General features: G+C 37.8%; 1 protein-coding gene across 1 annotated transcript in view; it reads right to left on the bottom strand.

Moving 5' to 3' along the window:
- Positions 1-3,195: 3,195 nt before the first annotated feature.
- BUB1B (BUB1 mitotic checkpoint serine/threonine kinase B) overlaps positions 3,196-27,897 on the bottom strand; it is a 48,730-nt gene continuing 24,028 nt past the window's right edge. Inside the window, exons 9-23 of the mRNA XM_059181142.1 lie at positions 22,830-23,059; positions 20,708-20,820; positions 19,888-20,003; positions 18,916-18,962; positions 16,884-16,944; positions 16,658-16,763; positions 14,902-15,176; positions 13,375-13,508; positions 12,926-13,066; positions 12,337-12,437; positions 10,094-10,243; positions 7,800-7,942; positions 6,276-6,447; positions 5,380-5,486; positions 3,196-3,772 (exon numbers count right to left, since the gene is read on the bottom strand). Coding sequence (XP_059037125.1) covers positions 3,541-3,772; positions 5,380-5,486; positions 6,276-6,447; positions 7,800-7,942; positions 10,094-10,243; positions 12,337-12,437; positions 12,926-13,066; positions 13,375-13,508; positions 14,902-15,176; positions 16,658-16,763; positions 16,884-16,944; positions 18,916-18,962; positions 19,888-20,003; positions 20,708-20,820; positions 22,830-23,059 — 2,128 coding nt within the window. The 3' untranslated portion in view covers positions 3,196-3,540. The remainder of the gene's footprint in view (positions 3,773-5,379; positions 5,487-6,275; positions 6,448-7,799; positions 7,943-10,093; positions 10,244-12,336; positions 12,438-12,925; positions 13,067-13,374; positions 13,509-14,901; positions 15,177-16,657; positions 16,764-16,883; positions 16,945-18,915; positions 18,963-19,887; positions 20,004-20,707; positions 20,821-22,829; positions 23,060-27,897) is intronic.

Genomic DNA, 27,897 nt, shown 5'->3' with positions numbered 1-27,897 from the left:
AAGGTATTTTCAGTTTATGTTTTTCTTTGGATGGGAGATAGGTAGCTATATTCGATTTTGGCTTTTATCTACTATAGTAGTAAACAGCAATCTTCTTGCCTATATCTTGGTTTTACATCACAGCGACAAAAGGTCACAAAGTCATCTAGTATTTTATATATATACATTTATATATATATATTTTAAGATTTATTTACTTATTTTAGAGATAGAGCACGAACAGGTGGGGCACAGGGAGAGGGAGAGACTCTCAAGCAGACTCTGCACTGAGCGTGTGTGTGTGCGCGCGTGTAGCCCAATGCGGGGCTTGATCTTAGGACCCTGAGATCACAACCTGAGCCAAAACCAAGAGTCGGGGTCTTAACCAACTGAGGCAGCCACGTGCCCCTAATATTTTACCTTTTCATTTTCTTACATTAACACTTTAGATCTATCTGAGATGGTTTTGCAGACAGGCAGTGAAATAGGCAAGCCCACTGCATACGGCTGTACAAACAAGGGCAGCAGGCTGACTGGCTGTGTGGGGGCTGAAATCCAGCAAGGCTACCGTGCACCAGGAGGTACAGAATCCACTAGAGGAAGAGGCCTTTTGGTAATCTGCACAAAGGTATGAACCAGTGGTTGCACTGGTGACAGAGTTCAAACTCTAACCCACTGTTTCCGCACCAGTTATTGAATGCCCCATCTTCTCACACACGGATTTGAAAATGAAACATTTGTCCTGTTAAGTATTCATAGCTTCTTCTGTCTTTGGTGGAACCAAGGACCTCGTTAAGGTCGAAGTTTCTATATTAAAAAAAGTTTTTAAAATACATCTTTCTCACTAGGGAAGTCTTAATTTTAGAGACTAGCAGCAAATTTTGGCATGTTAGGAAGAGAGGGTGCAGTTGGAAGAATTCCATTTTCCAATGCAACAAAAAAGAAGCCTTTCTTTGGTGTCTTTGCTTAAAGACTTTAGCTTAAACCCATCAAGGGTCTTTCCAGGGAGCCCTGCGCTGTCTGGAAGGCTTTCTTATCTACCTTGAGATAATAGCTCAACTAAGAGTCTAAAGTCCTATGCTATAGAAAACCCTTTTTATTTCCAGATTCAGCTTTGGCATCAGTTAAAGCACTCTGAGTTGGGTGGAAAGTTTCTTATTCAAGCAGCACAGGAAGATGAGGGCTCTAACAGCAGTAAAAATAAGTGGATGCGGACTTTGTGAATGGTGAGGCTCTACGCATTCCATGGTCTCTTTTCAAAGAAAAGTAAAAATCCAGTCTTTTCAGCTGTTTCGCCCGCCAGGTCCATTGTTGTGCTACTTCTGCCTTAGTGAGACAAGAAATAAGAACCATTTGAAGCTTCTGCCAAAAGCTTCCTTCTTCCAAGACAAACAAGCATAAAATACAAGGGAAATGGAAACACTTTGTGGTTTTATGCCCAGGCAAAGAGAAAACTAAGGCATCACAGGTCCTTACTGTTTTCTTCCACTACAAAGAATGGTCAGGGTTGGAGGGGATGGGGAATGGAGGGAGAGGTGGCAAAACATTGGCAAGTTCTCTGATAAAGGAACTTGCCCAGATTCTCTTCCCTCTCCTCAAAGTTGACTTTCAGAGACAAAGCTTTGGGTTTTCCATCTTGCTGCCAAGTTCTTGAAGAAGTCACTAATTAGTAGCTAAGCCTATGTTAAGAAAGAATCTAAATTTACTGTCCATCCTCAGATTAAGGATTTTATGTGTCAAAATGGTGGATTAAGAAATGAGAAGAGCATGGGATGCCTGGGTGGCTCAGTCCGTTAAGCCGCTGGCTTCGGCTCAGGTCATGATCCCAGGGTCCTGGGATCGAGTCTTACATGGGGATCCTTGATTCTTTCTCTGCACCTGCCTGCCACTCCGCCTGCTTGTGCTCTCTCTCTCTCTGAGACAAATAAATAAATAAATAAATAATTTAAAAAAAAAATTCTTTATTTTATTTATTCAACAAAGAGAGAGAGAGAGATCACAAGTAGGCAGAGGCAGGCGGGGCGGGGTGGGGGCGGGGTGACAGGCTTCCTGCTGAGCAGAGAGCCCAATGCAGGGCTCGATCCCCGGACCCTGAGACCATGACCTGAGCTGAAGGCAGAGGCTTAACCCACTGAGCCACCCAGGCACCCAAATAAATAAAATCTTAAAAAAAAAAAAAAAAAAGAAAAAAGAAAAAGAAATGAGGAGAGCATAGGGGAAAGAAGTGCTCAATTACATCAAAGATACAGATTTATAATTTTACATCATCAGTTGTATGAGAAGCAAACATGAAAATGTTTGAAAAGTTGTATTTTGGCTAAGAGCAAAATTTTCTAAGTTGATTATTTTTCAGATTCAAGTTATATTTCAGTGCATCAACTATATGTGCTTAAATATTTTTAGTTGAGATATACTTAGAATTTTCTGCTTTCCAGCAATCTTAGAGCACTAACAGTGACAACTAGAGTAAAGGAAAAAAATATATATATATCAGGCACCAGCAATGGAGGGAGGCAGAGATGAGAATTTTGATATTTGGATATGGAATTGATCATTTTCATTGCCCTTTCTTTCAGTTTTCCTCCCTATGTCCAAAGCCAGGTATAATTTATGCTTCTGTTTGAGGGGTCTGATACTTCTTCTAGATCTAGTCTTTCCCAGATTATTACATGCTTCCAAGTTATCTTTTTATCCTGGCCTCTAACTCTTCAAATCTCCCAATCAAAAGTTCCTTCCATTCCTTTACGAACACTTGCCCCACCAAGTTATTCTGCAGGTAGTAGAATGGTGACTGTTCTATTTCTGAAAGGTTGCTACACCCTGTTCAAAACCTTTTCTCTTCCTTTCTTAGAGCCACAGTCCTAATCAAGAGACCCAAGAAGCTGCAACACCACGAGATTATATAAATAGTCCAAAGGGTTTGGTGGATAAAAAAAATGAAAACATAAAAATAGAAATAGAACAATTTTGCCACTTGAAATTTAAGAAAATTTGGCCTTATATTAAATCATTTTATATACTTTTAAATTTAGACCATTAGTGGAAGGTCAGGAACACCCAAAGGAATGGCTGGCTATTCTGTCTTGTTATGATTCTATCATGGCAGTTCCAAGTCTAGGATATATAAATTTCCATGGTAAAACAGCTCTTGTCTGTGAAATCAAGCCATTTATTACCTTAGTTGGCAAAAAGTAGATGAGATGTTAGAAGCATTAATTCAACAAATACTATTTTATTACTTAAAAATACAGAGTGATAAAAAAAAATACAGAGTGATCATAAGGGTATATGTCACAAATTACAAAAGAAAAATGTACAGGGAAAAGTAGAGACAAATGTGTTAAATGACAACAAGGCACCCATTCAAATGGAGTCCATTAAGAATAAAACAGTTCTTTGTTAGACAAAGTCAAGAACAGATATAGTACTATGTTAAAAATGCCAGTTACTAGAAATATAGCTCTATTAAAAAGTAGCAATGCATTGGTAGTGTATCTAAACATGTCCTAAATTAAATTATAGCATACACAGGTCCAGTGTTCCACAATACAATCATTGGTTTTAGGCAGGAATCTGTGAGAGATTTGATTGCCTATCCTGCTGAAAGAGCAAAGCCCCGGGACTGATTAACTTCCCTACCTTCCACAAAGCTTTGTTCAGGTGATTTTGGAATGTGGTATCAAACACCCCACTCATTGCTGCTCCAAGTTCCCTTAGAACAGACACTGTGGACTCATCACCGGCATTCAGAATCCGTACAAAGAATTTATTCCACAAGTCACCACCTTTTAGCCTAAAAATACATAAAACCATTTCCATCAAGATTAGGCATATAAAAGAATTCTGTATTTAAATCAGTGCTACATTATGCACTGACTGATTTAAGGTAACGGCTAGAAGTCTAGGGTTAGAACTCAAGTAATCCTTTCAAAGTCCAAGGTAGAACTATATAAAAGAGAGGAGAGCCATAATACGATAATAAAAAAGAGAGGAGAGTCTTCCCATAAGTCTCTGTTGGGAATCTACACATTTCCTCTGTGTGCTAAGATGTAGCACTGCTCTACAAAAAAGAAAAGTGAATTTTGCTCCTCTCCTCTAACTTTCCTAAAGTCTAGGTCATTAAACAGGCTGCAGTTCTCCTTCTCCCCTGCCCAGAGTTTCATTATCTTCACAATCCTCCGAGAACCCTAAGCTTGACTAAATTAACTACTGCTTATGTCTACGATGTTTAACTTCCTTGTTTTTTTTTTTTTTTTTTTAAAGATTTTATTTATTTATTTGACAGAAACCACAAGTAGTCGAAGAGGCAGGCAGAGAGACAGAGGGAAGCAGGCTCCCCGCCAAGCAGAGAGCCCGATGTGGGACTCGATCCCAGGACCCTGAGATCATGACCTGAGCCGAAGGCAGTGGCTTAACCCACTGAGCCACCCAGGCGCCCCTCCTTGTTTTCTTTTAACCAAAGAAGCTTGTATTATCAGACAAGGCAGAGTTGTTAGGAAACCCCAGCTGTCCCTACCTATTTGTTTGTGTTACACCCACCGAGGACCACAGCCAAGTGGAGATACCTGAATTTATCCTACAGGTCTTACATTATATTTAAAGCCCATTTAAAAAGTATATTTCAGAGACATATGAGACTGGCCAAATTCTGAATTAAATAAAGAAAAAATACAATTCACTTGTTGGGAGTAGGGGGAATGGAGAAGGGGTGTTAAATTCTCAATAGTGGTTTTTTGTTTTTTTTTTTAAGCCAAAGACTATACCAATTAATTGGTATATGGTAAGCTTATTCTGTGAAGTTATTAGCTATGATAAGCTAAAGTGGACCATGGGATATTTAATAAGTTTTATGAGTTGGCTAGAGGGAATACTAAGGTTCTGAGACCAAGCAGTTCTTATTAAGGGAGCATTTACTTCTCCAAGGAGAATTCAGTTCTCTGCTTTGATTCTACCCACTCATTAAATAAATAATAGCCTAAAATTAGTATATAATTGAGAAATTTAATTCTCTTCAAGAGATGCTTATTAACTTTGATAACAATAGCTATTAAAAAGTGCTATTAGACTAACATCAATTGATTATAAAATTATTCTTATGAAATGTTTCTATTAACACTTCTAGAATGAGAGGCTTCCATACCATAGTCACAGTCTATATGATATATCTAGGTCCAGAAAGATGTCCTAAAGTCTGAATAGTATGATTCTTATTTTTAATTAGCAATTCCTTTGTTCTGCTTCTGCACTAGATGCTCCACTGACACACTAACGAAAACTGTTCGAAATTAATGGAATCATGGCATTCGGACTAAGAAAACTAAGGCCGCCCGAGCAGAGGGCACCCAAGAGTAAAAGAAAATTATCTGGATAGGCAAAGACCCTAAAATCACCAGTACTTACTCAGATATATTTTGGCTAAGTTTCCAGAGGGACCCATCCCAGAAGACCTGTAGGTGTTCCTTGAACAATAGTAAATGTGCTAAATCTGCTATACCAAACAGATCTACCTGAAATCACAAAAAGCACCATCAGCTAAAATATTTCTCTGCTAATATCATGGCAATTTCTTTATGTAGAAAGCAGAAAGTTATTGTAGTGTTGAAGTTTATTTTATGACATACATTTTAGTAGACTGTTCCCTACTCCTACGGTGAAGAGAGAAGCTCCCCAAAGAAATGATCTATAAAGCTAACTCTGGGAATTACCCTTAAGAACAAAAGATGGGAAAAATTATCCTGAAGAACAAAACTATACAGACTGTCAAATTCAAATTTGTAGACCTACTAATGTGCATGGACTCTAGCTGTGATCTAAATGTGATCCACATGACTGATTTAAGTTCATGCGACATTTTCAATCAGCAAACGCCAAATATCCAGAGATGAGTCAGAAGGGACTTTGTATAGAACACTATCACATAAAGCACTTAACACTTGTAATCTTTTTATGTACATTGTTTCATTTAACCCTCACAACAATTCTGATACAGAGCAGATTGTTTAGCCTTATTTTACAAAGATTATAGAAAATTACTTACAGAAGATCACACAGATGAGTGATAGAAATGGCCCTGTTACTTAGGTTACTGAGTTAGTCATGTATCTGCACGTGTATGTGTATAGTCTTCAGTGTTGTAACACAAAAATGGTATATTTTGCTTGACTTGGTGATATCTGAAAACTAGGTCATCTATTCCAGGGGAGAATATCAGTAAATACTATCTTTCATGGTTTATCCATGGAAGAAAGAGATTAAGAAACCCTCCTCATAGTTGCTCAGGCTTGTTTTACACTTACCTGGTAGGGAGAAGAACAGTTAGCCAGGATCTTTTGTCCTTCCAGGATCTGTACAGTCCGAAAGCCGCTGAGGATAAAAACATCAGGATGTGCCCTAAGGTCGACACTGTAGGAGAAGTCCACTATCTTCAAAGCTTGATTGTTCTTATTATAATCATAGGGATCGTGGATTCTAAGCCCAGATTTAAGAGAAAGAGATAATAAAAACAGGCCATGAAAGAAGCTGCAGAGCTGCTCTTTAAAAAAAAAAAAAAAAAAAAAAAAGAGGGAAAAAAGGTATTGCAGGTGGGTCTTAGCTATGCCAACAGCGCCCTCCTGTGGTTAGCTATGGAAATGCACCTGTAAGGGCAGTGGCAGTGTCCAGCTAAGCGGGGAATGTTGAGGTTAGTCTAGTGATACAAGGATATCTAAACCATAATGTATAGGCACCACAGAACATTTATCATATTATAGTTATTATAAAAAACAAGTACTGGAAGTGTCTTATACTAGACACATTAATAGGTACAATAGCAATGATTTACACACTGATGAGAACTATGGAAGAATTAGAAGCTTCAATAGATGTCATAGCCTTTCTTGTTCACTACTATAGATTAGGCTTTCCAAGGGTCATTCAGAGTCCTCCTTCTCAGAGTTTAACTGAAACAACAAAAGGCTGTTTTTGTGTAAGATGCCACCTCTACTGTAAACTATCCTGTTTTTATTTAACACCATATTCTCTAACTCTTACCTGTAATTCCAACCATTATTTCCTAACCCCCAAAACAGATAAAAGAAAACCTAATAACACGAATTCACTATTAATTATATTTTCCTTGGGTTTATCTATTCCATGCAATAAAGCTACTCTCCAAGAAGACATACACTATTTGTGTGAGAGAAAAAATGAATTATTTTTGTGTTCCTTTTGTCTCTGCTTTCCTCAGTTCCCTCAAATCCCTGATGAGTATCAATGAGAGATGTTATATTTTTAAGTGTAGGCTTTGACTAATCCCATCACATACCTCCACAGCACAGAATGATACCCTTGAATTTGATGGCTTAACTGGGTTTAACTGGAACTCTAAGCCCCTTTCCTTGGCAGAGTTTGCATTTGCACTCTGGTTTAGCCACTGCTCTTAGCAATGACCTCAGTTTGGCCTGACTTAAATTTTGGTATTGAAACCAAGAAGTGCCTTGGTTTTGCTAGCACCTTCACTCAATCCATACTGGCCGCATGCAGAGAAAGACTACCCAATCTAAGTCACATTCCTCCAAGGAATCATATTTTATATCTCTTCTTGTAAGGAATCATCACAATACTCAGAGTGGTTAAATTTTTTTCTGAATTAATGTATTTCCTCAATGTATTTTCTTTGAACTCTTTCAAACCATTCCCCTTGATTATTTACTTTTAGATAGCAAATACTTTAACATACTGTGTTCCTCAATACAGCATTTGTCAAGAGGCAAAAGGAAATGGAAACTATCCATATTTTAAGAGAAAGTTGACAGAATTTTAAGAGAATGAAAAGGACCAACCTGTTTCGAAGAATCAGACTCTTTGGATTCAAGTCACCATGGACTATTTCTGCTCTGTGTAATTTCTCCACTATTGTCAAAAGGTTATAAATAACTAACACTATTATTTCATGGGTAATAAGTTCACTGTGTTGAAGAAGATCCTAGAAACCAAAGGACAGAAAATTCAGTATTTCTTAAGTTGGGGTGACTGTACTTACCCTCAATACCTTATCAGTTGCTGCTTTGTACTCCTTGTTGTTCTCTACTAGAATCTGGCTTTCATAGGTTGGGTCTTTGTCTCAGTTCTAACAACACTGCTCTCCTATATAGTATAGAGTATAAATAGTGTATATATATATATCCCATACTATAAGGACTTAATGAAATAGTAGATGAAGAGGGGGCACCTGGGTGGCTCAGTGGGTTAAAGCATCTGCCTTCGGCTCAGGTCATGATCCCAGAATTCTGGGATCAAGCCCCACATTGGGCTCTCTGCTCTGTAGGGAGCCTGCTTCCTCCCCTTTCTGTGCCTGCTTCTCTGCCTACTTGTGATCTCTGTCAAATAAATAAATAAAATCTTAAAAAATAATAATAATAGATGAAGACCATCAAGGATTAGCCAGGCCCACAATAGGTGCTTTATAAATGGTAATTTCAAAATACCCTCATTCTAACCATTTTAAAAAATTCATATTACCATCAAAATAACATTCCAAGGGCACCTGGGTAGTTCAGTCAGTTGAGCGACCAACTCTTGGTTTTGGCTCAGGTCATGATCTCAGGGTCCTGGGATTAAGCCCTGAGTTGGACTCTGCCCTCAGCACATGCTGTCCCTCTCCTTCCCTCTCTGCTCCTCCCCTTCCTTGGGTTGCACATACTCTCTCTCAAATAAATAAATAAAACCTTAAAAAAAAAAAAAAAACACTCCAAAGAATAAAATGATATATTGTGTTTGGGTTCTAAAAATAATCTACTGGGGGATAGCATAGATAGACCAAGAGTAGCAAAAATAGACCATTCCTTATGTAAAGAGTTTAGAAGTTGCCACTCTGTGTCACTCTGCCACAGACTGAAAAATCAACTCTTCTAGGATCTATAAGCATGGTGGCAGCAGTGGTAAAGGGGGTTCCTCACACTTCTGTGAGTTTTATGTCTAGGAGCTAGATCAGGTTCTCACAATAAGTGTTGGAGAAAAATTCTCCATGTGCTTCCAGAGGTGGAGGGGAAGAGGAACCATTTTGAAATAGGCTACAGGCACTGTTCTTAAAAACTGTCATCAGGAGAAACCAGTTAACCAGACCTAACCTGCTAGAGTATTATCTGAGCCTACTTGACCTGGGGAAGGGAAATAACCCAACACCAGCCTGCTCTAGCCATCATGTCTCACCTAAGGGAGGAGAAATTCTTGGGAGGAACACAGTCCAGAGGCATAGGCTCACTATAAAAGAACATAACACACAGAACTATACAATGCTTTCTTTCCCCTCATACCTTATCACCACATTATTAATGGCCAATTTATAGCAGGTCCTTTTACCCAGTATATCATGCCTGTCTGTCAAGAAAAATTAGGGGCGCCTGGATGGCTCAGTCAGTTAAGTGCTGACTCTTGGTTTTGGTTCAGGTCATGGGTGAGTGAGATGGAGCTCCACACAGGGGTCTGCACTCCTCAGGAAGTCTGCTAGAGATTTTCTCCCTCGGCCCCTCCTCCCCCTCACACACGCACATGCACTCTTTCTCAATTAAATAAATCTTTAAAAAAGAAAAGAGAAAATTTATATGATAAACTAAAAGGCCAAAAACACAATCTGAAAAGACAGAGAAATATCAAAACCAGACATGGAAAAAATATTGGAATTATCACACCAGGAATTTAACTTAAGAGTGGCCATGAGCTGATGACGATCATAGTTAGATTACTGGGTCACTGTCCAATTCTGTCTATTTTTGTCTGTTTGAAAATTGACATAATAGGGGTGGCCAGGCTGGCACAGTCAGTAGAGTGTGGATTCTTGGTCTTGGGGTCATGAGTTCGAGCCCCATCTTTCTTGGGTGCAGTGATTATGTAAATAAACAAATGTTAAGAAAAAAGAAGAAAACTGACATAATAAAAAGTTAAGAAAAAACGTACCAAAGAAGTTTTTGGTCAAAACAACTTGGGAAAGGAAAATGATCAATGCTTCAAGTTTATAATTTAATTGGTCTATTTCTAGAAGATTAACAGGAATTTTGCACTAAATTCTTTTGCTAAATGGAGCACAAATCTCTCTATTTAAGGGCTTTAAATGATAATGCTTTTATATTATTCAAACCTGAAGGGTGTAGCAGTTTATATATTGGTGCCAAACAATACAACCATCTTGGTACTGGTAACAGCTGCACAGATGATCATACTCCTCATTTAAACGTTCCTTTAACTTGAGGTTGATATAAAAGTCCCATGGGACAGGTTGAGATGATACCTGCAAGAAATTTTAAAAATAAGAGCTATTAGAATCTCTGATTATGGTTGGCAGATTCAAAACATTCCCTCCAGCCTTTATGATACCCCAACAGAAATAGTAGTAAAGGAATGTTTTAAAAGTCATAAATCAATAGTAAAAAACACAGCAGCAACAAATTCTGAAAGCTGGAAAGAGTATAGTAAGAGGTAACAATGCACTTAGCAGACCCAAGGAAAGCTGATTCTAGCAGTAGAGAAAGCTGAGCACAACTGAATTTATGCCACAGGACCATCTCCCCATGGTATAAAACTGATCACACCAATTACCTAGAGAAATAAGGTAGAGAAGGAACAAACACAGGAGTGGTTGAATTCTATTAATGAGGAAGTTAAACCCCAAACTCCTCTGCTGCTCCTATAGCCCAGCCTAACAACTGCCTCTCCTCCATTCTAGAAGACCAAAAGTTTACCCCTAGAAAGTATAAAGCAGAAGGGCTCTGGGCTAGAGGTTGCCAGGGACTGTTTAAGGGAGATAGGGGTGGGGGAAGTTTATACCTCAAATATTAAGATGTACCTGTCCGCCCCTCCACTCTCCAGACTAATTTTCCCACTTAGCTTTTAAGAAGCTAGCAGCCAGGATTATGTGCTCCAGGAAGGATATTAGAAGTTTTCTGTGAAGAATCTGATCAGCTCAAAAGAAAAGGTGTCAAGAATTGAGGCATTTTATTGAATGGCCAAGCAAGATCTTCTTACTGTGAAGCCCCAAAGCTGTTAAGGCCCTAAATACATAGAGTTTTCAGTTAGCTTTAAGAGTCTCATACTTAAATATGAATAGAGTCAAAGTCTTGAAGAATCCTCTAATATGAAAGACAGAGTTCAAAACAGACAAAAGGAAACAGATGATGCAAGGAGAAAAAAAATTTAAACCCTCGCAAATACACTCAGAGAAAGAATATTCCACCTTTGAAATGAAGAGTGGAATATTATAAAGAAGAAAATTTTGAGAATAAAAAAGAGCTCTGGCAAATCAAATACATGACAAAAGAAATGAAAAACCCAATAACAAGTCTGAATACAAAGTTGACAAAACATTTCAGAACGTAAAGCAAAAAGACAGAGAAAAGGAGAAAAAAAGTAAGACTTTTAAAGGATCTCTAAGAGACCCTATATCCTAAGTAGAGAACAGAGAAGACTGAAAAGAAGAAATAATTTATTCTTTGAAGGAAATTTCTCAAAACTGAAGGAGTTTCCACATTGAAATGGCCATTCAGTGTCTAGCAGATGGGCAATAATAGATTTTTACCAAAAGATGTATTTGTGGAATTTCAGAATACTAGGGACAAACAGAGGATCCTACAAGGATTCAGGGAGAGGGAAAAATAGTCTCACACAAAAAATGGCAAAAGACTTTAAAAACCAAGCCGCAAGCCCAAAGATAATAAAGCTATAGTCAAAATTCTAAGGAAAAAAGTTTTGAACCTAGAATTCTAATATTCAAACTACCAATACAGTAAAGGTGTGGAATAAAAAATTTTCTGACATGAAACATTTCAAAAAAATTTATACCCATGCATCCTTTCTCGGGAGACTACTAAAATGTGAAGGCTTAAATCAAGAAAGAAATAAAAATGGGAGCCAATACTACTGGGCATCCAATATAAGAAAGACGTAATGCGACTCCCTAGGAAAATGGAGAATGGAAATGTCAAGGTAGTACTCTGAGTTTGTGTTTGTGTGTGTGTGTGTGTGTGTGTGTGTGTGTGAGAGAGAGAGAGAGAGAGAGAGAGAGAAAGAAAGAAGCCCAGGATGTAATTTTTCCGGATTGGCGCGGGCCAGAAAATTTCAGGGTATTTCCTCAAAAAGATAGAATTGGTAGAATATTTAGTATGTTTGGACTTCTAAGAGATATACACAATTGCCTCTCATTTTTGACATCTGATCCTGGCACACAATGCTGAGTGATTTTTTTTTATTTCTCAGCAACTTTTCTATCAGGAAGCTTATGGACTATTCAAGGGAGTTGATGGTACCACGTGGCACAGGGCCAAAGTTACTGCTTCAACCCACATTATTTTTTACAAGGTAACTGAAATGACAAAGAATCAGTCCTACCTTTATTATGGTTAACTCTGCAGAGTTTCTTGGTATCACCCAGAATAATTTATAGTCATCACATATTAGGTATTCTTGTTTAATGCAATAATCCTCATTACCTGTTGAGAAGGTTTGATTCCATTTAAAGATCACTGTGAATATGTACAGCCCCTTAGCTTTTACTTCCTGGTTTAAGGGCTAAAGGTACTTTATATTTGTCAGTTAACAGCTAGTTAGAATACTTTTCAAAATCATTGTTAAAAGTTAAAAGAGGGGAAGACAGAATCCATACTGTTACTAGAACATGAACTTATCAGTGTGTCAACCTCTATAATGTTGTTTCTTTTTGTCCTTTTTTTTCCTTTTAATACATGAGTTTTCTTGTTTTTTGTTTTAATTAAGTAAACTCTAAACCCAGTGTGGGGCTCCAGCTTATGATCTGGATCAACAGTGCATGTTCTACTGAATAAGCCAGCCAGGTACCCCTATAATGTTGTTCTTAGATTCTAAAAATATTTGCTGTGCTCAAGCAACAGGCTCAAGTACAAATAATAACTTACTTCTACAGTGTCATACAAAAAAACCCCATGTGTTCAATGATACTTACCCAGTTCAATTTCCTTTTCTATTTCCAACTTAGGCATTGGTCTATCTTCTATAAAAAACTCTGCAGAGGCCCTCAGCTCCATTACAGATTTCAGTAGTTGTTTGCGATACTGGGGACACCAGGGTGACTGAGTAGGGTTGTCTGGGGGAAAAAAAAGTTGAAAACAAACAAACCAAAAACCCCATCACCCCCAAAACCTAAAATGGGTGTTATAAACAGAGGAGAGGAAAAAACACCAGATTGTACAATCAACATGGCTAACCTAACAAAATTCATCTACCTCAGATTTTTATGGTGTTCAATTAATACTGATTCATTCCAGAAACTGTACAATTTATAGGAACTTTTTTTCTACAGAAAAAAAAAACCACATAGTTCAGTTTGCTGAGATAAGTAAGTGTTCAGTAAACACAGGTATGGAGGTTTGCTTACAAGTGGTATGAAGCTACCTGCAGTCTCATTAGTAAGCTCCAGTTTCTCAGAAATCTGAAGACATTTGATGGAGGAGGAACTTGTAATTGAGGCAGAAGATCCAGAGAACCCAGAGGAGTGTGTGGCTTCACGGCTGTCTTCGATAATTGGGCTGAAAGAAACACAAATGAGTCAGTTCTCATAGGGATAATAGATACCACTTTATCTGTGTTATTTTATTTAATATTCATTAGTCTAATTTTCAAAGTCCATTATTTTCCTGAAACAGATATAGATTTATAATCAGAATTTAGGTGACTTTATCTATCCTGGTTGACAGTCAATGCTGAGCATTAGATTTCCTAAATTTATGCTTTACTTACCTAATCAATAGCAAATGCCTAATCTAAATCTATTCTATACTACTGAGAAACACTGATTGAGGTACTTTTTTCTTGTTTATCCTTTCTCTAGACAGTTTATTCTTTAATAAGAAAAGATCAAGAAAGAAAAAGGGAAACCTGAATCACTCAAGATGAAAACATGCTAACAAAAATGTGATAAAGTTTATTGGACAAAAATTTTTAAAATGCAGTTTTAAAAGCACAAATTGGCATTTTAAAGAATATTCCTAAAACCAACATTTGTTTAACTTAGCCAACTTTTAAATACAAATACATCAAAAGGTTTTGTCTGTGGCTCTCTACACCATTTCTTCATACCATTTATTCATTTCCACCTCCCCATAAAAAGATTCTCCTTTTTGAAAAAAGATTTTATTTATTTATTTATTTATATTTATTTATTTTAGAGAGAGAGAGCGAGGGAGAGACAGAGGCAGAGGCAGAATCTCAGGCGGACTCCATGCTAAACACAGAGCCTGATCCAGGGCTTGATCTCATGATCCTGAGATCATAACCTGAGCCAAAATCAAGAGTCGGCTACTTAACCAACTGAGCCACCCAGGCGCCCCTAAAAGATACTTTAAAAAAGTATACTCTGAGTGCCTCAGGTGGCTCAGTCGGTGACGCACCTTCCTTTAGCTCAGGTCATGATTCCAGGATCACTAGATCGAGTAGCACATAGGGCTCCATGCTCAGTGGGGAGTCTACTTTTCCCTCTGCCCCAACCCCCATCATGATCTCTCTCTTTCTCTCTCTCTCTCAAATAAATAAAATCTAAAAAGAAAAAAAAAGTACACTTCTAGCCTATCTGAAATTAGTATCAAGCTATTCTACCATTATTTAAAACAATATTAAAGGAAAAACAAAATGCCTCCTATCTCCCCATGGCAGAGTTTACCAAGTTTCCTCAAAGACACCAGAATCCTCCTGGGGCTCTCAATCTCATAACCATCAAAATTGACTTCTTCTAACCCTCATACTCAAATCAATTACCAAATACCACTACCACTTTGTCAGGGGGAATCCCACTGTCATGTAAAGCACTTAGCATGGAACCTGGCGGGTAGTGAGAACTTGATAAATGATTGCTCCAACTGATAAGCACACACAGAATACGAGATCACTCAGACAGTCTGGCTTGTGCAACCTACAATCAATTACCTGAGCTTCTTGGTGCTGAGAGTTGGATTGTAGATGGTGCCGCAAGCAGTCTGCTGGTCCTCAGAGATCTTCACATCTAGATCCTCCTCCTGCAGCAGTCTCTCGGGATCAGAAGGGAGATCCTTCAAGGACACTATCTCATGAAAAGGAGTGGATACAAAACGTGCTGCTCTGGCGAAGTCACAGGTATCTTCTGGATTAGGACATAGAGTTACATTCCTGAAACCTGTGATAATAGCATCCTCACTCAAGGGTTCAAGTCCTGTAAATTCATCCTGAAAAAAGATTCGTGAAGTTTAGCTGAAATATTTCAGTGAGCATCTAGAGGACCTACCTTTTTTATTCAGAGAGACAAACATTAGATAAGTGATTTTTGATGTAAGGTATAGAAGTAGAGTATAAGAATTTCTAGAAAAGATAATTTTAAAAAGCACATCATAACGTTTGAGGGAAAAAGTTTTACATCATGAAAATAGCAAACTAAGTATTATCAAAAAGTATACTGTGAGGAATCGCCATACAAAGGAAAAATACTGGATAATTTTTTTCCCAACCAATTTCACCTAAGAACTAGAGGAGTAATTCTATTTTTCTTCTGGCTTTGACCTAGAAAATGTTCTAATAATCTGCTATCCTCCTAGCTTTTAAGTCTTCTTCTATGCCAAATGTTGAATTTTTATTTTATTTCTTAAAGATAATTCACAGTCATTGTAGAAAAGATGGAGTATAAAGTATTAAAAAATGGAAAATTTTAAAAAATATTCCTTTGTCTTTCAAAGATTGATTTACTTATTTAAGGGAGAGTACATGTGCAAGCAGAGGGGAGGGGCAAAGGGAGAGAGAGAATCTCAAGCAAAGTGCTAGCTGAACGTGGCACCTGACACAGGGCTCAATTCCAGGACCTCGAGATCATGGCCTCAGCTGAAACCAAGAGTCAGACACAACCAAATGAGCCACTCAAGTGCCTTCTTTTGTCTTTCAAAGTAATATATGTATATGGTTTAAAAAGTCAACTAGTTGAGAAGGATATATAGTGAAAAAGTCTCCCTCTTGCACTTGACCCTCATCTCCACTTCAACTACTATTCCCCAGAGGGAACAGTTATTTTAACACCTGGTAGGTTACACGCATATACTTAAGAAAGGGTTTCAGGGCTATCTGGCTGGCTCAGTTGGTAGAGCAGGTGACTCTATCTCTTGGGCTCGTGAGTTCAAGGTCCATGCTGGATGTGGATCCTCTTAAAAAACAGTAATAGTATTAATATAAATAAATAAGGGGGTTTATAACAAGTGAAATAGTATCTTTTGGCTATTATAAATAATCTTGCCATGAACATTCACGTACAATTTTTTAAAATGTAAACATGTTTTTATTGTCTTGGAAATATACCTAGGAGAGAACTGCTAGGTCATACATATGGTAACTCTATGTTTAACATTTTGAGGAACTACCAACCTGTTTTCCAAAGTGGCTGCACCATTTTATAATCCTACCAGCACTGTATGAGGGTTCTAATTTCTCCACATCCTCACCAACACTTGTTATTTTCTGTCTTTGATTATAGTCATCACAGTACATGTGAAGTACTATCTCACTGTGGTTTTGGTCTACATTCTCTAATGACTAAAGACGTTAAGCATCTTTTCATGTGCTTAAATTTGAAGCCTATTATTTTAATTTTAACCCTAAATCTGTAAGAACTGCATGAAACAATTCACAAGTCTGCTTATATTAACTTAGGAATACTGTTCCTTACACAAATATCTGGAGACACATCCTCATTTGAGTTGATGCTTTCTGAAGTTTTGAGAACTGCAAGGGGTCTTCGTTGGGCTAATATCCGTGGGGGAGCTGCAGGATGACTGCAAAAAAAACACTTAATTTATTTTTCTGTTCATATAGATAATAGTAGCCCTTAATGCATCCTTATTTATAATAATAGAAGACTTTAAAGTATCAAAACAAAACAAAAAACTTCAAACCTGGTGTTTTCTTTTTCTGAAAGAAGAAACTCATCAAAAATGGAGAAAGGTAAACTGGGACCTATAGAAAAAGAGAACAGATTTATGCTCTTAAGAGTAAATGCCTATTCTTCAAGACATCTAGGTCAATTAATATTTTGTGCTATTTGGAAGCAGAAAGGTAATCTGTTCTTTAAAATGAATAATTTTGGGGGCACCTGGGTGGCTCAGTGGGTTATAGCCTCTGCCTTTGGCTCGGGTCATGATCCCAGGGTCCTGGGATTGAGCCCCGCATCGGGCTCTCTGCTCCGCAGGGAGCCTACTTCCTCCTCTCTCTCTGCCAGCCTCTCTGCCTACTCGTGATCTCTGTCTGTCAAGTAAATAAAAAAAAAGAAAAAAAAAAGTGAATAATATCAGGAGCACCTGGGTGGCTCAGTGGGTTAAGGCCTCTGCCTTCAGCTCGGGTCATGGTCCCAGAGTCCTGAGATCAGGACAGCCCTGAGTCGGGCTCCCTGCTCAGAGGTGAGTCTGCTTCCCCTTCTCTCTCTCTGCCTGCCTCTCTGCCTACCTGTGATCTCTGTCTGTCAAATAAATAAATAAAATCTTTAAAATAAATAAATAAATGAATGAAATGAGTAATTTAAAACATATAAAAGTAGAGATCATTTAATAACAGTTACCTAAACATGAATGACTGTGTCTCATCTTTATTCCCCACCACTGCTACTACTTTCCAAACCCAACTCAGTTCTGAATTATTTTAAAGCAAATCTAAGACATCATATCATTTGTTAATATTTCAGTATGTATTTCTAAAAGAGAGGCTCGTTCAAAAAAGCATAATCTCAAAACATAATCATACCTATAAGATTAGTAATTTCTGAGTATCATATATCCAATCAGAAGATTCGCTTTTTACCAAAATTATTTAGAAAGTCTGAATTGAGAATGCAGATTCATATATTGTGACTGGTTGAAACGTCTCCTAAATCACTTTGATTCTTTAGGGTTTGTTGTTGTTTTAGTAATTTTCTGTTGAAGAAACTGGGTTGTTTGCCCAATAAGCCTGGATTTTTTTTTGCCAATTACATCTTCCTGTGTTGCTTAACATGTTCCTCCAGGCTTTGTATTTCCTATAAATTGGTGGTTAGAGTTGGGGTTTTAATCATATCCTATATATTTTTTAAACTACTAACAGGTAGATAGTTATGTTTTACCACGTTTAATGTATTTTCAAATGAAAAGAGAATAAATTTGGGGCGCCTGGGTGGTTCAGTCGGCTAAGTGTCTGCCTTTAGCTCAGTTCATGATCTTAGATTCCTGGGACTGAGTCCTGCACCAGGCGCCCTGCTCCATGCACAGTCAGCTTCTCCCTCTCCCTCTGCCTGCCGCTCCCCCTGCTTGTGCTTACTCACTCTTTTTCTCTCTCTGTCAAATAAATAAATAAAATCTTTTTAAAAAGATAATAAATTTGAATATAATTTTTTAAAAAATAATTTTTATTTATTTATTTGAGAGAGAGAGGGCACAAGCAGGAGGAGAGGCAGAGGGAAAAGGAGGATCCCCGATGAGCAGGGAGCCCGATGCAGTCTTTGATCCCAGAAGCCTGGGATCATAACCTGAGCCAAAGGCAACACTTAGGCGCTTGTCCACCCAGGTACCCCTAAATTGCTTCAGTTTTAGATATTTCTTTTTCTTTCTTCTGAAAAACCACTTTCTTGGCTGCTAAATACTACTGATAGGTTTAGCTGAGTGTACACTGATAAGGTGGAAGATGATATTCAGTAGTTAATATAAATTTAAATTTACATTTAAACTAAACATTTCAAAGCACCAAGGAATCTTATAAAAACAAAAATACTCTTAAATGTCTTCCCTATCTCAAATTACATGCTTATAACTGAATTCCATAACTCAAAGATATGATACTACCTTAGTTCCCCTCTGCCTTCTTACAACTCCCTTTACCATAATTAAGAAAAATATTTACCACATATTACATAATGTGTTTGTTATTGGTAAGTTTTTCATGACATTTTCAAATGCAACTCACCTTTAGAATGAGGTTCTTGCCAAATGTTTTCTTCAGGTGAAGTCTCTCTGTAAAGAAATTTGTTTTAAGACATGTCCTAAGTACCCACAAAAAGAATTACTTAATTCTTATAAATCCAAGAGGCTTTTTTATTTAATACAATCTTCTTCTCTATAAGATAAAAAAAAATTCTAATACTGTCAATCTAAATTCTTTAAGAAGATAAAACCTTCCTTCGATCATTAAAATTGCTTTATAGAAGTATATTTGATAATAGATGTTGTAATATTAACAGTATAAGCAGATAACAAAATGGTAAACTCTCATTTTTATCAAATAAAACAAAAAACAGAACACATAGGAATATACTTATGTTAATAGCAATAATCTCTTGGTGGTAGAAATGGGTGGTTTTAAAATATATTTGAGAGGTGCCTGGGTGGCTCAGTCAGTTAAGTGTCCAACTCTTAATCTCAGCGATGATCTTAATCTCAGAGTCATGAGTTCAAGTCAAGCCACATGCTGGGATCCATGGAGCCCACTTTAAAAAATGTGTTTTTAATTTGAGGGGCGCCTGGGTGGCTCAGTGAGTTGGGCCTCGCTTTTGGCTCAGGTTGTGATCTCGGGGTCCTGGGATTGAGCCCCGCGTCACAAGTAGGCAGAGAGGAAGGCAGAGAGAGGGGGGGAAGCAGGCTCTCCACTGAGCAGAAAGCCCAATGCGGGGCTCGATCCCAGCACCCTGGGATTATGACCTGAGCTGAAGGCAGAGGCTTTAACCCACTGAGCCACCCAGGCACCCCAAACATGTATTTTTTTTTAACCAAAAAAAAAAGTCAGTACCCTTTCTTCCCTCATCATTACTAGAACTTATGCTGTGACAGAGATTTGCAGATATTATGTCTTGATATTATAAAAGACCAAGTCATTAGAGTAAAAGGTTGGTTCTAAGTGCCCTCCTATAAGCATCATCCCTTTCACCAAATGTGGTCTTACCTGGCACAAGAGTTTATTGGACAAACAGAACTGGATAGAGCCATTCCTGGTACTTCCTGAGACCCTGAAGCAATTTGCAGTTCAGCTGTCTCCTTTGTAGGCATCTTCTCTTCATGCTATTTGCATTAAATAAACAAAATGAATGTGTCCCTCTATCTAAAAAATCCTACCTATTTTCAAGCTTTAGTTCCAGAATTAGGTTTACCATACTCTTTGCGTAGATAACCACTAACCATATAAAATATCTCTGCTATAAAAGTTCTTTCTAATAATTTACATTCCTAGTATAAGCTGTTTCTGTTGTACTCAACTGAGCAGTGCCAAGCATATACCAAATTTCTTTGGGTGACATGTAACATGACTAGAATAAAAAGAAGTCAATAGTCAATAAATTGCATTGCTTTTAGTGGCTCAAGTTCCATTTGAGGTCACCTGTTATATTACTTTCCTGCTGGACTTTGTTGCTACTAATAGCTATGAAACTACCAGAAACTCTGAATGGGGGTTAAAAGGATTTTTATCTTCTATGCTTTGATATTGTTTAAATTTGTTTCAATAAGCATAGTTTTCTACATTAAAAAAAAGAGAAATGGGGACATATGGGTGGCACAGTTAAGCGTGTGACTCTTGATTTCACCTCAGGTCATGAACTCAGGGTGTGAGATAGAGAGAGCCCTGCACAGGGCTCGGCGCTAAGTGAGGAATCTGCCTTCCCTTTCTCTCACCCTCTGTCCCTCTCTCTGCTTGCATGTTTTCTCTCTAAAATACACAAATAAATCTTTAAAAAAAAAAAAAAATGAGAAAGAGAGAGAGAAATGACCTGATCACCCGTTCTTTCTTGCTGAGAAATTTGAATTTCTTTTAGCTTCTTCTCCATCTCTTCAATCTGTTTCTGCATTTCTGCTCTCTTCTCGGCACTGGTCAGTAGCTCAGCTAGAAACAGTAAGGTTGGCTGATGCATTAGTCCTCATAGCAATTTATTCTGTCAAAAAATGTCTTTGGAGCTCATGGCCTTAACATGCATGCTAATATTACAGATTGAGATTAATATAAATGGACCAAAGTCCTCTACTTGAGGTCTAGGTCTCTATTCTTTCATTTATTTAATCAATAAGAATCAGAATATCTATGATGTACCAAGCACAATTCAGAGCATTTACTTGTCACTGGTACATAACACAAAGTCCTTGGCCATGTGACACTAATATTCAGTTTAGGGGAGACATGCAGACACACAAATTAATAAGGAAATCAGTGTTAAAAATAAAATAGGTGATAAAAGAATGTGTGACTGAGTAGGAGAATGGAGGTCAGGAGCTACTTAAGATGGGTAAGTCGGGAAGATCATTTTAAGAGAACGACATTCATAAAGTTGTAACCTGAATGACAAGGAGCCAGTCATATAAATATCTGGGGAAAGATTCTAGGCCAAAGCTGGCACAAAGGCCCAAATGCAGGAACAAGATCACTATGTTCAAAAGTGAGTTCCAGAGAAAGCCAGTATGACTGTAGCAAAGTAAGAAGAGAAAAGTAAAAGATGAGATTGGAGAGGTAGGCAGGAGCCATGTTATGTAGCTATATATTATATTATATATATATAATATTATATATAATATATAATATTATGTGGCTAATACCATGTGTGGGTAGAGTTTGTACTGCATGGTAAGACAATGAGAAAACATTGAAGAATTTTAAGTAATGACAGGACCTGGACTTTTTATAAAAATCATCTTCTATGAGCAAAATGGTCTACAGTAAGGTCAGACTAAAGGCAGAAAGTCTAGCTGCAATAGTCTAACTAAAAGATGGCGGTTTAGGGAGTGCCTGGCCAGCTCAGTGGGTTAAAGCCTCTGCCTTCGGCTCAGGTCATGATCTCAGGGTCCTGGGATCAAGCCCCGCATTGGGCTCTGCTCGGCGGTGAGCCTCCTTCCTCCTCTCTCTCTCTCTGCCTGCCTCTCTGACTACTTGTAATCTCTATCAAATAAATAAATAAAATATTTTAAAAAAATGATGGAGGTTTGGATTAATAATGAGAACAGTATAAATGAAAGATTTGGGAAATTTTTTGGTGGTGTGGTTGATAGGCTTATTCATTAGATATGGGGGAATGGTACAGAAAGAGGGATCAGAGATGAATTCTGGCTTTTTTTGGTTTGAATCAACTGGGTGCATATTGTTCCCTTTTACTGAAATGGGGAAGCCTGTGGTATGTGCATGTGTTGGGGTGTAGTTTTTGGCAGAAATCAATAATTCTATTCTGGCTACGTTGAGTTTAAAAATGTCTATTGGAGGGTGAGGGGAATGGGTTAGCCTGGTAATGGGTATTAAGGAGGGCACGGATTGCATGGAGCACTGGTGTTATATGCAAACAATGAGTCATGGAACACTATATCAAAAACAAATGATGTACTGTATGGTGATTAACAACATAAAAAAATTAAAAAACAATTTTTAAAAACATCTGTTGGAATAGCCAATAGATACAGGTAACTAAATAGAAGTTTCGAGTTCAGGTGAAATGTCAGGGATAGAGATATAAATTCAAGAATCCCCATCTTGTAAACAGTATTTAATCTATTATCTAGTGATAGTTGTTGAAAGAAAAGATAATTGGAATATTCCAAGACTCTGTTCTGGGTTTTAGGAAGATGTCTTTGATAAGAATAGCAGTGAAGGAAACTGAGAGGGAATGCACAAAAAGGAAAAGCCAACAGAAGCATTTCATAAACAAGTATCTCCTCAACTGTGTCAAGTGAAGCCAAGATGGAAAAAAGATCATGACTGAAATATGGCCACTGGATTTGGCAAAAAGGAGGTTTCTGGTGACCATGATCAGAGCTGCTTCACTGGACTAGAGGGAATGCTTGTGAAAATAATGGGCAGGGACAAAGATTACAATTCCCAAGAAATTTTGCTGTGAACTAGAAAAATACACATACCTTCCCTTTGCTCTTTTAATTTCTTCCGGAAAACTTCAGCCCGGATCTCTTCAAAGGAGAACTCCCCCACCCCTGCATAAATCTTCTCCTTACAATACATCATCTTCTCCTTCTTCTCCTGAGACTCTTGCTGATGGCTTTGGACTCTTTGCAGGGGATCTCCTTCTTCCTTTCCAGGCTTTCTTGTGCTTAGAATATGGTTTATACTAGGTTCAATTTTACATGGTGTCCTAAAGAAACAAAATAATTATTATTCACTATACAGGTCAAATGAGTTATTTCTTACATGTTTTGAAAGAACACAGGGACAATGTCAGTAGTAAGACTATGTATAATTGATTTCAAAAAAAAATTAAAAAGATGGAAAAAAGAGGCTAAAAAATAATTTATGTGGATTATCAACAATTATGTTCTGAGTATTACTCTGTTATGATGAGGAATGAAATTAGCCATAAGCTAGGGTCATCAAATAGCTTATATTCCTTATAGGTAAAACAGATCTGAATATCATATCTTAATCAAACCCAGTGTATGAAAAAAAATTAACCTACTCAATATAGCCCATTTGCTACTGTTTATTGCCAAAAACAATTAGAGTTAGGAATACAACATTCAGGAATGTGAAGTTCAAGGTTCTCAGCTGAAGGGGAAGAATGAAAGTGATAACACAGGTTTGAAAAGAATAAGCATAAAATACTTCAACCAAAATAGGGCAGATATTCTCAATCCTGGCAATGGACAAAATTACTTATATACCTTTTCTTTTCTTTTTTCTTTTTTCTTTTTTTTTATTTTTTTATTTATTTATTTTTTTTTTATTTGACAGAGAGAGAGAGGGATGACAAGTAGGCAGAGAGGCAGGCAGAGAGACAGAGGGGAAAGCAGGCTCCCTGCTTCCGAGCAGAGAGCCTGATGCGGGACTCGATCCCAGGACCCTGAGATCATGACCTGATCTGAAGGCAGAGGCTTAACCCACTGAGCCACTCAGGCGTCCCTCTTTTTTCTTTTTTTTTAAAAGATTTTATTTATTTATTTGACAGAGAGAAATCACAAGCAGGCAGAGAGGCAGGCAGAGAGAGAGAGAAGGAAGCAGGCTCCCGGCTGAGCAGAGAGCCTGATGCGGGGCTCGATCCCAGGACCCTGGGATCATGACCTGAGCCGAAGGCAGCGGCTTAACCCACTGAGCCACCCAGGCGCCCCTACCTTTTATTTTCTTATGTGCCTTTTCACAGCTAAAGATATCTGGTCCCAGGTCACCTGGTTAAGTCAGTTAAGCATCTGACTCTTGATTTCAGCTCATGTCATGATCTCAGGTCCTGAAACGGAGCTCCACATCGGGCTCCACACTCAGTGCAGAGTTGGCTTCAGATTCTCTCTCTCTCCCTCTGCCTCTGCTCACACCCCCTCTAAATAAACAAATACAATCTACACAAACAAACAAACAAAAAGCCCAGACATCTGGTCCCTACCCCAGATCTACTAAATCAGAACTTTTAATGGTAGGGACCAAACATCTACATACCTAAAAGCCTTCCTCAACTTGTTCAACCTAATAAAGGATATCTACAAAAAACACACACAAACATCATATTTAATGATGAAAGACTGAATGCTTTTCTTCTAAGATCAGGAACAAGATAAGAATGTCCTTTTTTTTATTTTTAAGATTTTATTTATTTGACAGACAGGATCACAAGAAGGCAGAGAGGCAGGCAGAGAGAGAGAAGGAAGCGGGCTCCCTGCTGAGGGGAGCCCGATGTGGGACTGAGGCTTCATCTCAGGACTCCTGGGATCATGACCCAAGCCGAAGGCAGAGGCTTTAACCCACTGTGCCACCCTTGCCACTTCTACTCAAAACTGTACTTGAATTTCTAGCCAGGACAATCAGGAAAAAAAAAGAAATAAAGCATAACTAAAAAAAGAAACACAACATCCAGGTGGGAAAAGAAGTAAAATGATCTCTACTTGTAGATGACATGATCTTATATACAGAAAATCCTAAAAATCTATAAAAATGACAAGGGCAAATAATGAGTTCACCAAAAAAGAAGGATATAAAACCAATATATGAAAAGCAATTGTGCTTTATACACTTGTAATGAATGGAAAAGAAATTGAGAAAACATTTCTATTGGCAGCAGCACCAAAAAGAGTGAAGTACTTCAGAATAAATTTTTAAAAGTGTGAATAGACAAACACCAAAGAAGATATACAGAAGGCAAATGAGCATATAAAAGATATTTAATATCACATGTTATCAAGAAATTACAAATTAAAATAATGAGATACCACCATACATCTTTAAGATCTAAAATATTGACAACACCAAGTGTTGACAAGGATGTGGAGGTATGAATGAATGAAAAATGGTATAGCCACTTTGGAAGAGAGTTTGGCACTTTCTCACAAAACTGAATCTTCTGATATAATCCAGCTATATGAGTTGAAAACTTATGTCCACATAAAACCCTGCACACAAGGGTTTAGAGCAACTTTGTTCATAATTGCTAAAATTGGAAGCAATTAAGATGTCCTCCTATAAATGGATGATCATCCACACAATGGAATATCATTCAGTGTAAAAATAAATGAGCTATTAAGCCACAAAAAAGATATGAAAAAAGCTTAAGTGCATATTACTGAGAAAAGCCAGTCTGAAAAGCTTACACACTGTTTATTTCCAACTCTAGGACTTCTGGAAAATGTAGAAATAAAAAGACATAAAAGGATCAGTGGTTGCCAGGGACTTGAGGAAAGGATAATGAACAGGTGGAATTAAGTTTTAAGGCACTGAAACTATTTATGTGACAAAGTAATGATGGACACCTGAAAAACCCATAGAACTGTAAAACACATTGGAATGAACCCGAATGTAAACTATGAACATTGGTTAATAATGTATCAGTACTGGTGCATCAATTACAACAAAAGAACCACTGGTGGCAAGATGTTAATAGGGAGAACTGTGTAAAGGGTGGGGGAGGAGGAAGTATATGGGAACACTCTGTACTTTCTGTACACTTTTTCTATAAACTTAAAATAACTCAAAAAAACAACATCTACTTGTTTTTTTAAAAAAGTGCACAACTTATATTCTAAAAACTATGATAAACTGTTGGAAGAAATTAAAGATATAAATTAAAGATACTCCATGTCCATGTATCAAAAGATTTAGTATTATTAAGATGGCAATATTTATTAAATTGAACACCAAATTTAGAGCACAATCTGTAACATAATCCCAGCTGGTTATTTTGCACAAATTACCAAAATGATCCTAAAATTCAGATGGAATTGCAAAGGGCCAGAATGGTCAAAACAGTCTAAATGGAAGAACTAAGTTGGGAGAGTTGGGAGACTCAAATTTCTAGATTTCAAAAGTTACAACAAATCTACATTAATCAAGGATATGGCATAAGGATACACAAGTAGATCAATGCGATAGAAAAGTCTCAAGAATATATTATGGTCAGTTGATTTTCAACAGGAGTACGAAGACCATTTGTGACAGTTAAGCATCTGGGTGTCTCAGAGAGTTAAGCATCTGACTCTTGACTTCAGCTTGGGTCATGCTGGGTTGTCAGATTGAGCTCTCCATCAGGCTCTGTGCTGGGTATGGAGCCTGTTTGAGATTCTCTCTCTCTACCTCTGTCCCTCCTGAACCCCTCTCTGGAAAAAAAAAAAGAAATGAAAAGAAGAGTACCAAGACCATCTAATGAGGAAAGAAGTTTTTTCAAACAACAACTGTATATCCACATGCAGAAGAATGAAGTAGGACTCCTTCCTTATATCAGACACAAACATTAGCTAAGAATGGATTACAGACCTAAATGTAAGAGCTACATAACTATAGAACTTTCAGAAGAAAACACAGGAGTAAATCTTCATGATCTTGAGCTAGGCAACACCAAATATACAAGAAAAAAAAAGAAAAGAATAAATTGCACTTCATCAAAAATAATTTTTTTAAAAGATTTTATTTATTTGGGGCGCCTGGGTGGCTCAGTGGGTTAAAGCCTCTGCCTTCAGCTCGGGTCATGGTCCCAGGATCCTGGGATCGAGCCCCGCATCGGGCTCTCTGCTCGGCAGGGAGCCTGCTTCCTCCTCTCTCTCTCTGCCTGCCTCTCTGCCTACTTGTGATCTCTGTCTGTCAAATGAATAAATAAATCTTTAAAAAAAAAAAAAAAGATTTTATTTATTTATTTGAGAGTTACAGAGCGAGAGAGGGAACACAAGCAAGGGGAGTGGGGGACGGGGAAGCAGGCTTCCTGCTGAGCAGGGAGCCCAAGGTGGGGCTCGATCCCAGGACCCTGGGATTATGACCCGAGCCGAAGGCAGACACTTAATGACTGAGACACCCAGGCGCCCCTTCATCAAAATTTTTAAACCTTTTGGGCTTCAAAAGGTAACACCTTTTGAAACTGAAAAGAAAAACAAAGAAAGTGAAAAGACACCTGATAGAATGGGAAACAATATTTGTAAATGATATATCTGATAAGACTTGTACTCAGAATATATAAATCCTTACAACTCAAAAATAAAGACAGGGGCACCTGGGTGGCTCAGTGGGTTGGGTGACAAACTCTTGATTTCAGCTCAGGGTGTGATCTCAGGGTCATGGGATCAAGCCCTGCCTTAGGCTAAGACATCAGTGGGGAGTCCGCTTGGGATTTTCTCACTCTCCCTCTGCCCCACCCCCCACTCACACTCATGCTCTCTCTCAAATAAATAAATAAAATCTATTAAAAAAATAAAAAGAGGGGCTCCTGGGTGGCTCAGTGGGTTAAAGCCTCTGCCTTCGGCTTAAGTCATGATCCCAGGGTCCTGGGATGGAGCCCTGCATCGGGCTCTCTGCTCAGCAGAGAGCCTGATTCCCCTGCTCTCTCTCTGCCTGCCTCTCTGTCTATTTGTGATCTCTGTCTGCCAAATAAATAAATAAAATCTTTAAAACAAAACAAAACAAATAAAATTAAATTAAATAAAAATAAAAAATAAATAAAAAGACAAATAATCCAATTGAAAAATAGGCAAAGGATTTGAAAAGGCATTTCTTCAAAGAAATACAAAT

Source organism: Mustela lutreola, chromosome 7 (genome assembly GCF_030435805.1).
Source record: "Mustela lutreola isolate mMusLut2 chromosome 7, mMusLut2.pri, whole genome shotgun sequence".
NCBI classification, from domain to species: Eukaryota; Metazoa; Chordata; class Mammalia; order Carnivora; family Mustelidae; genus Mustela; species Mustela lutreola.
Note: the sequence above shows the minus strand (reverse complement) of the source record. Positions and strands in the feature narration are given on the sequence as shown.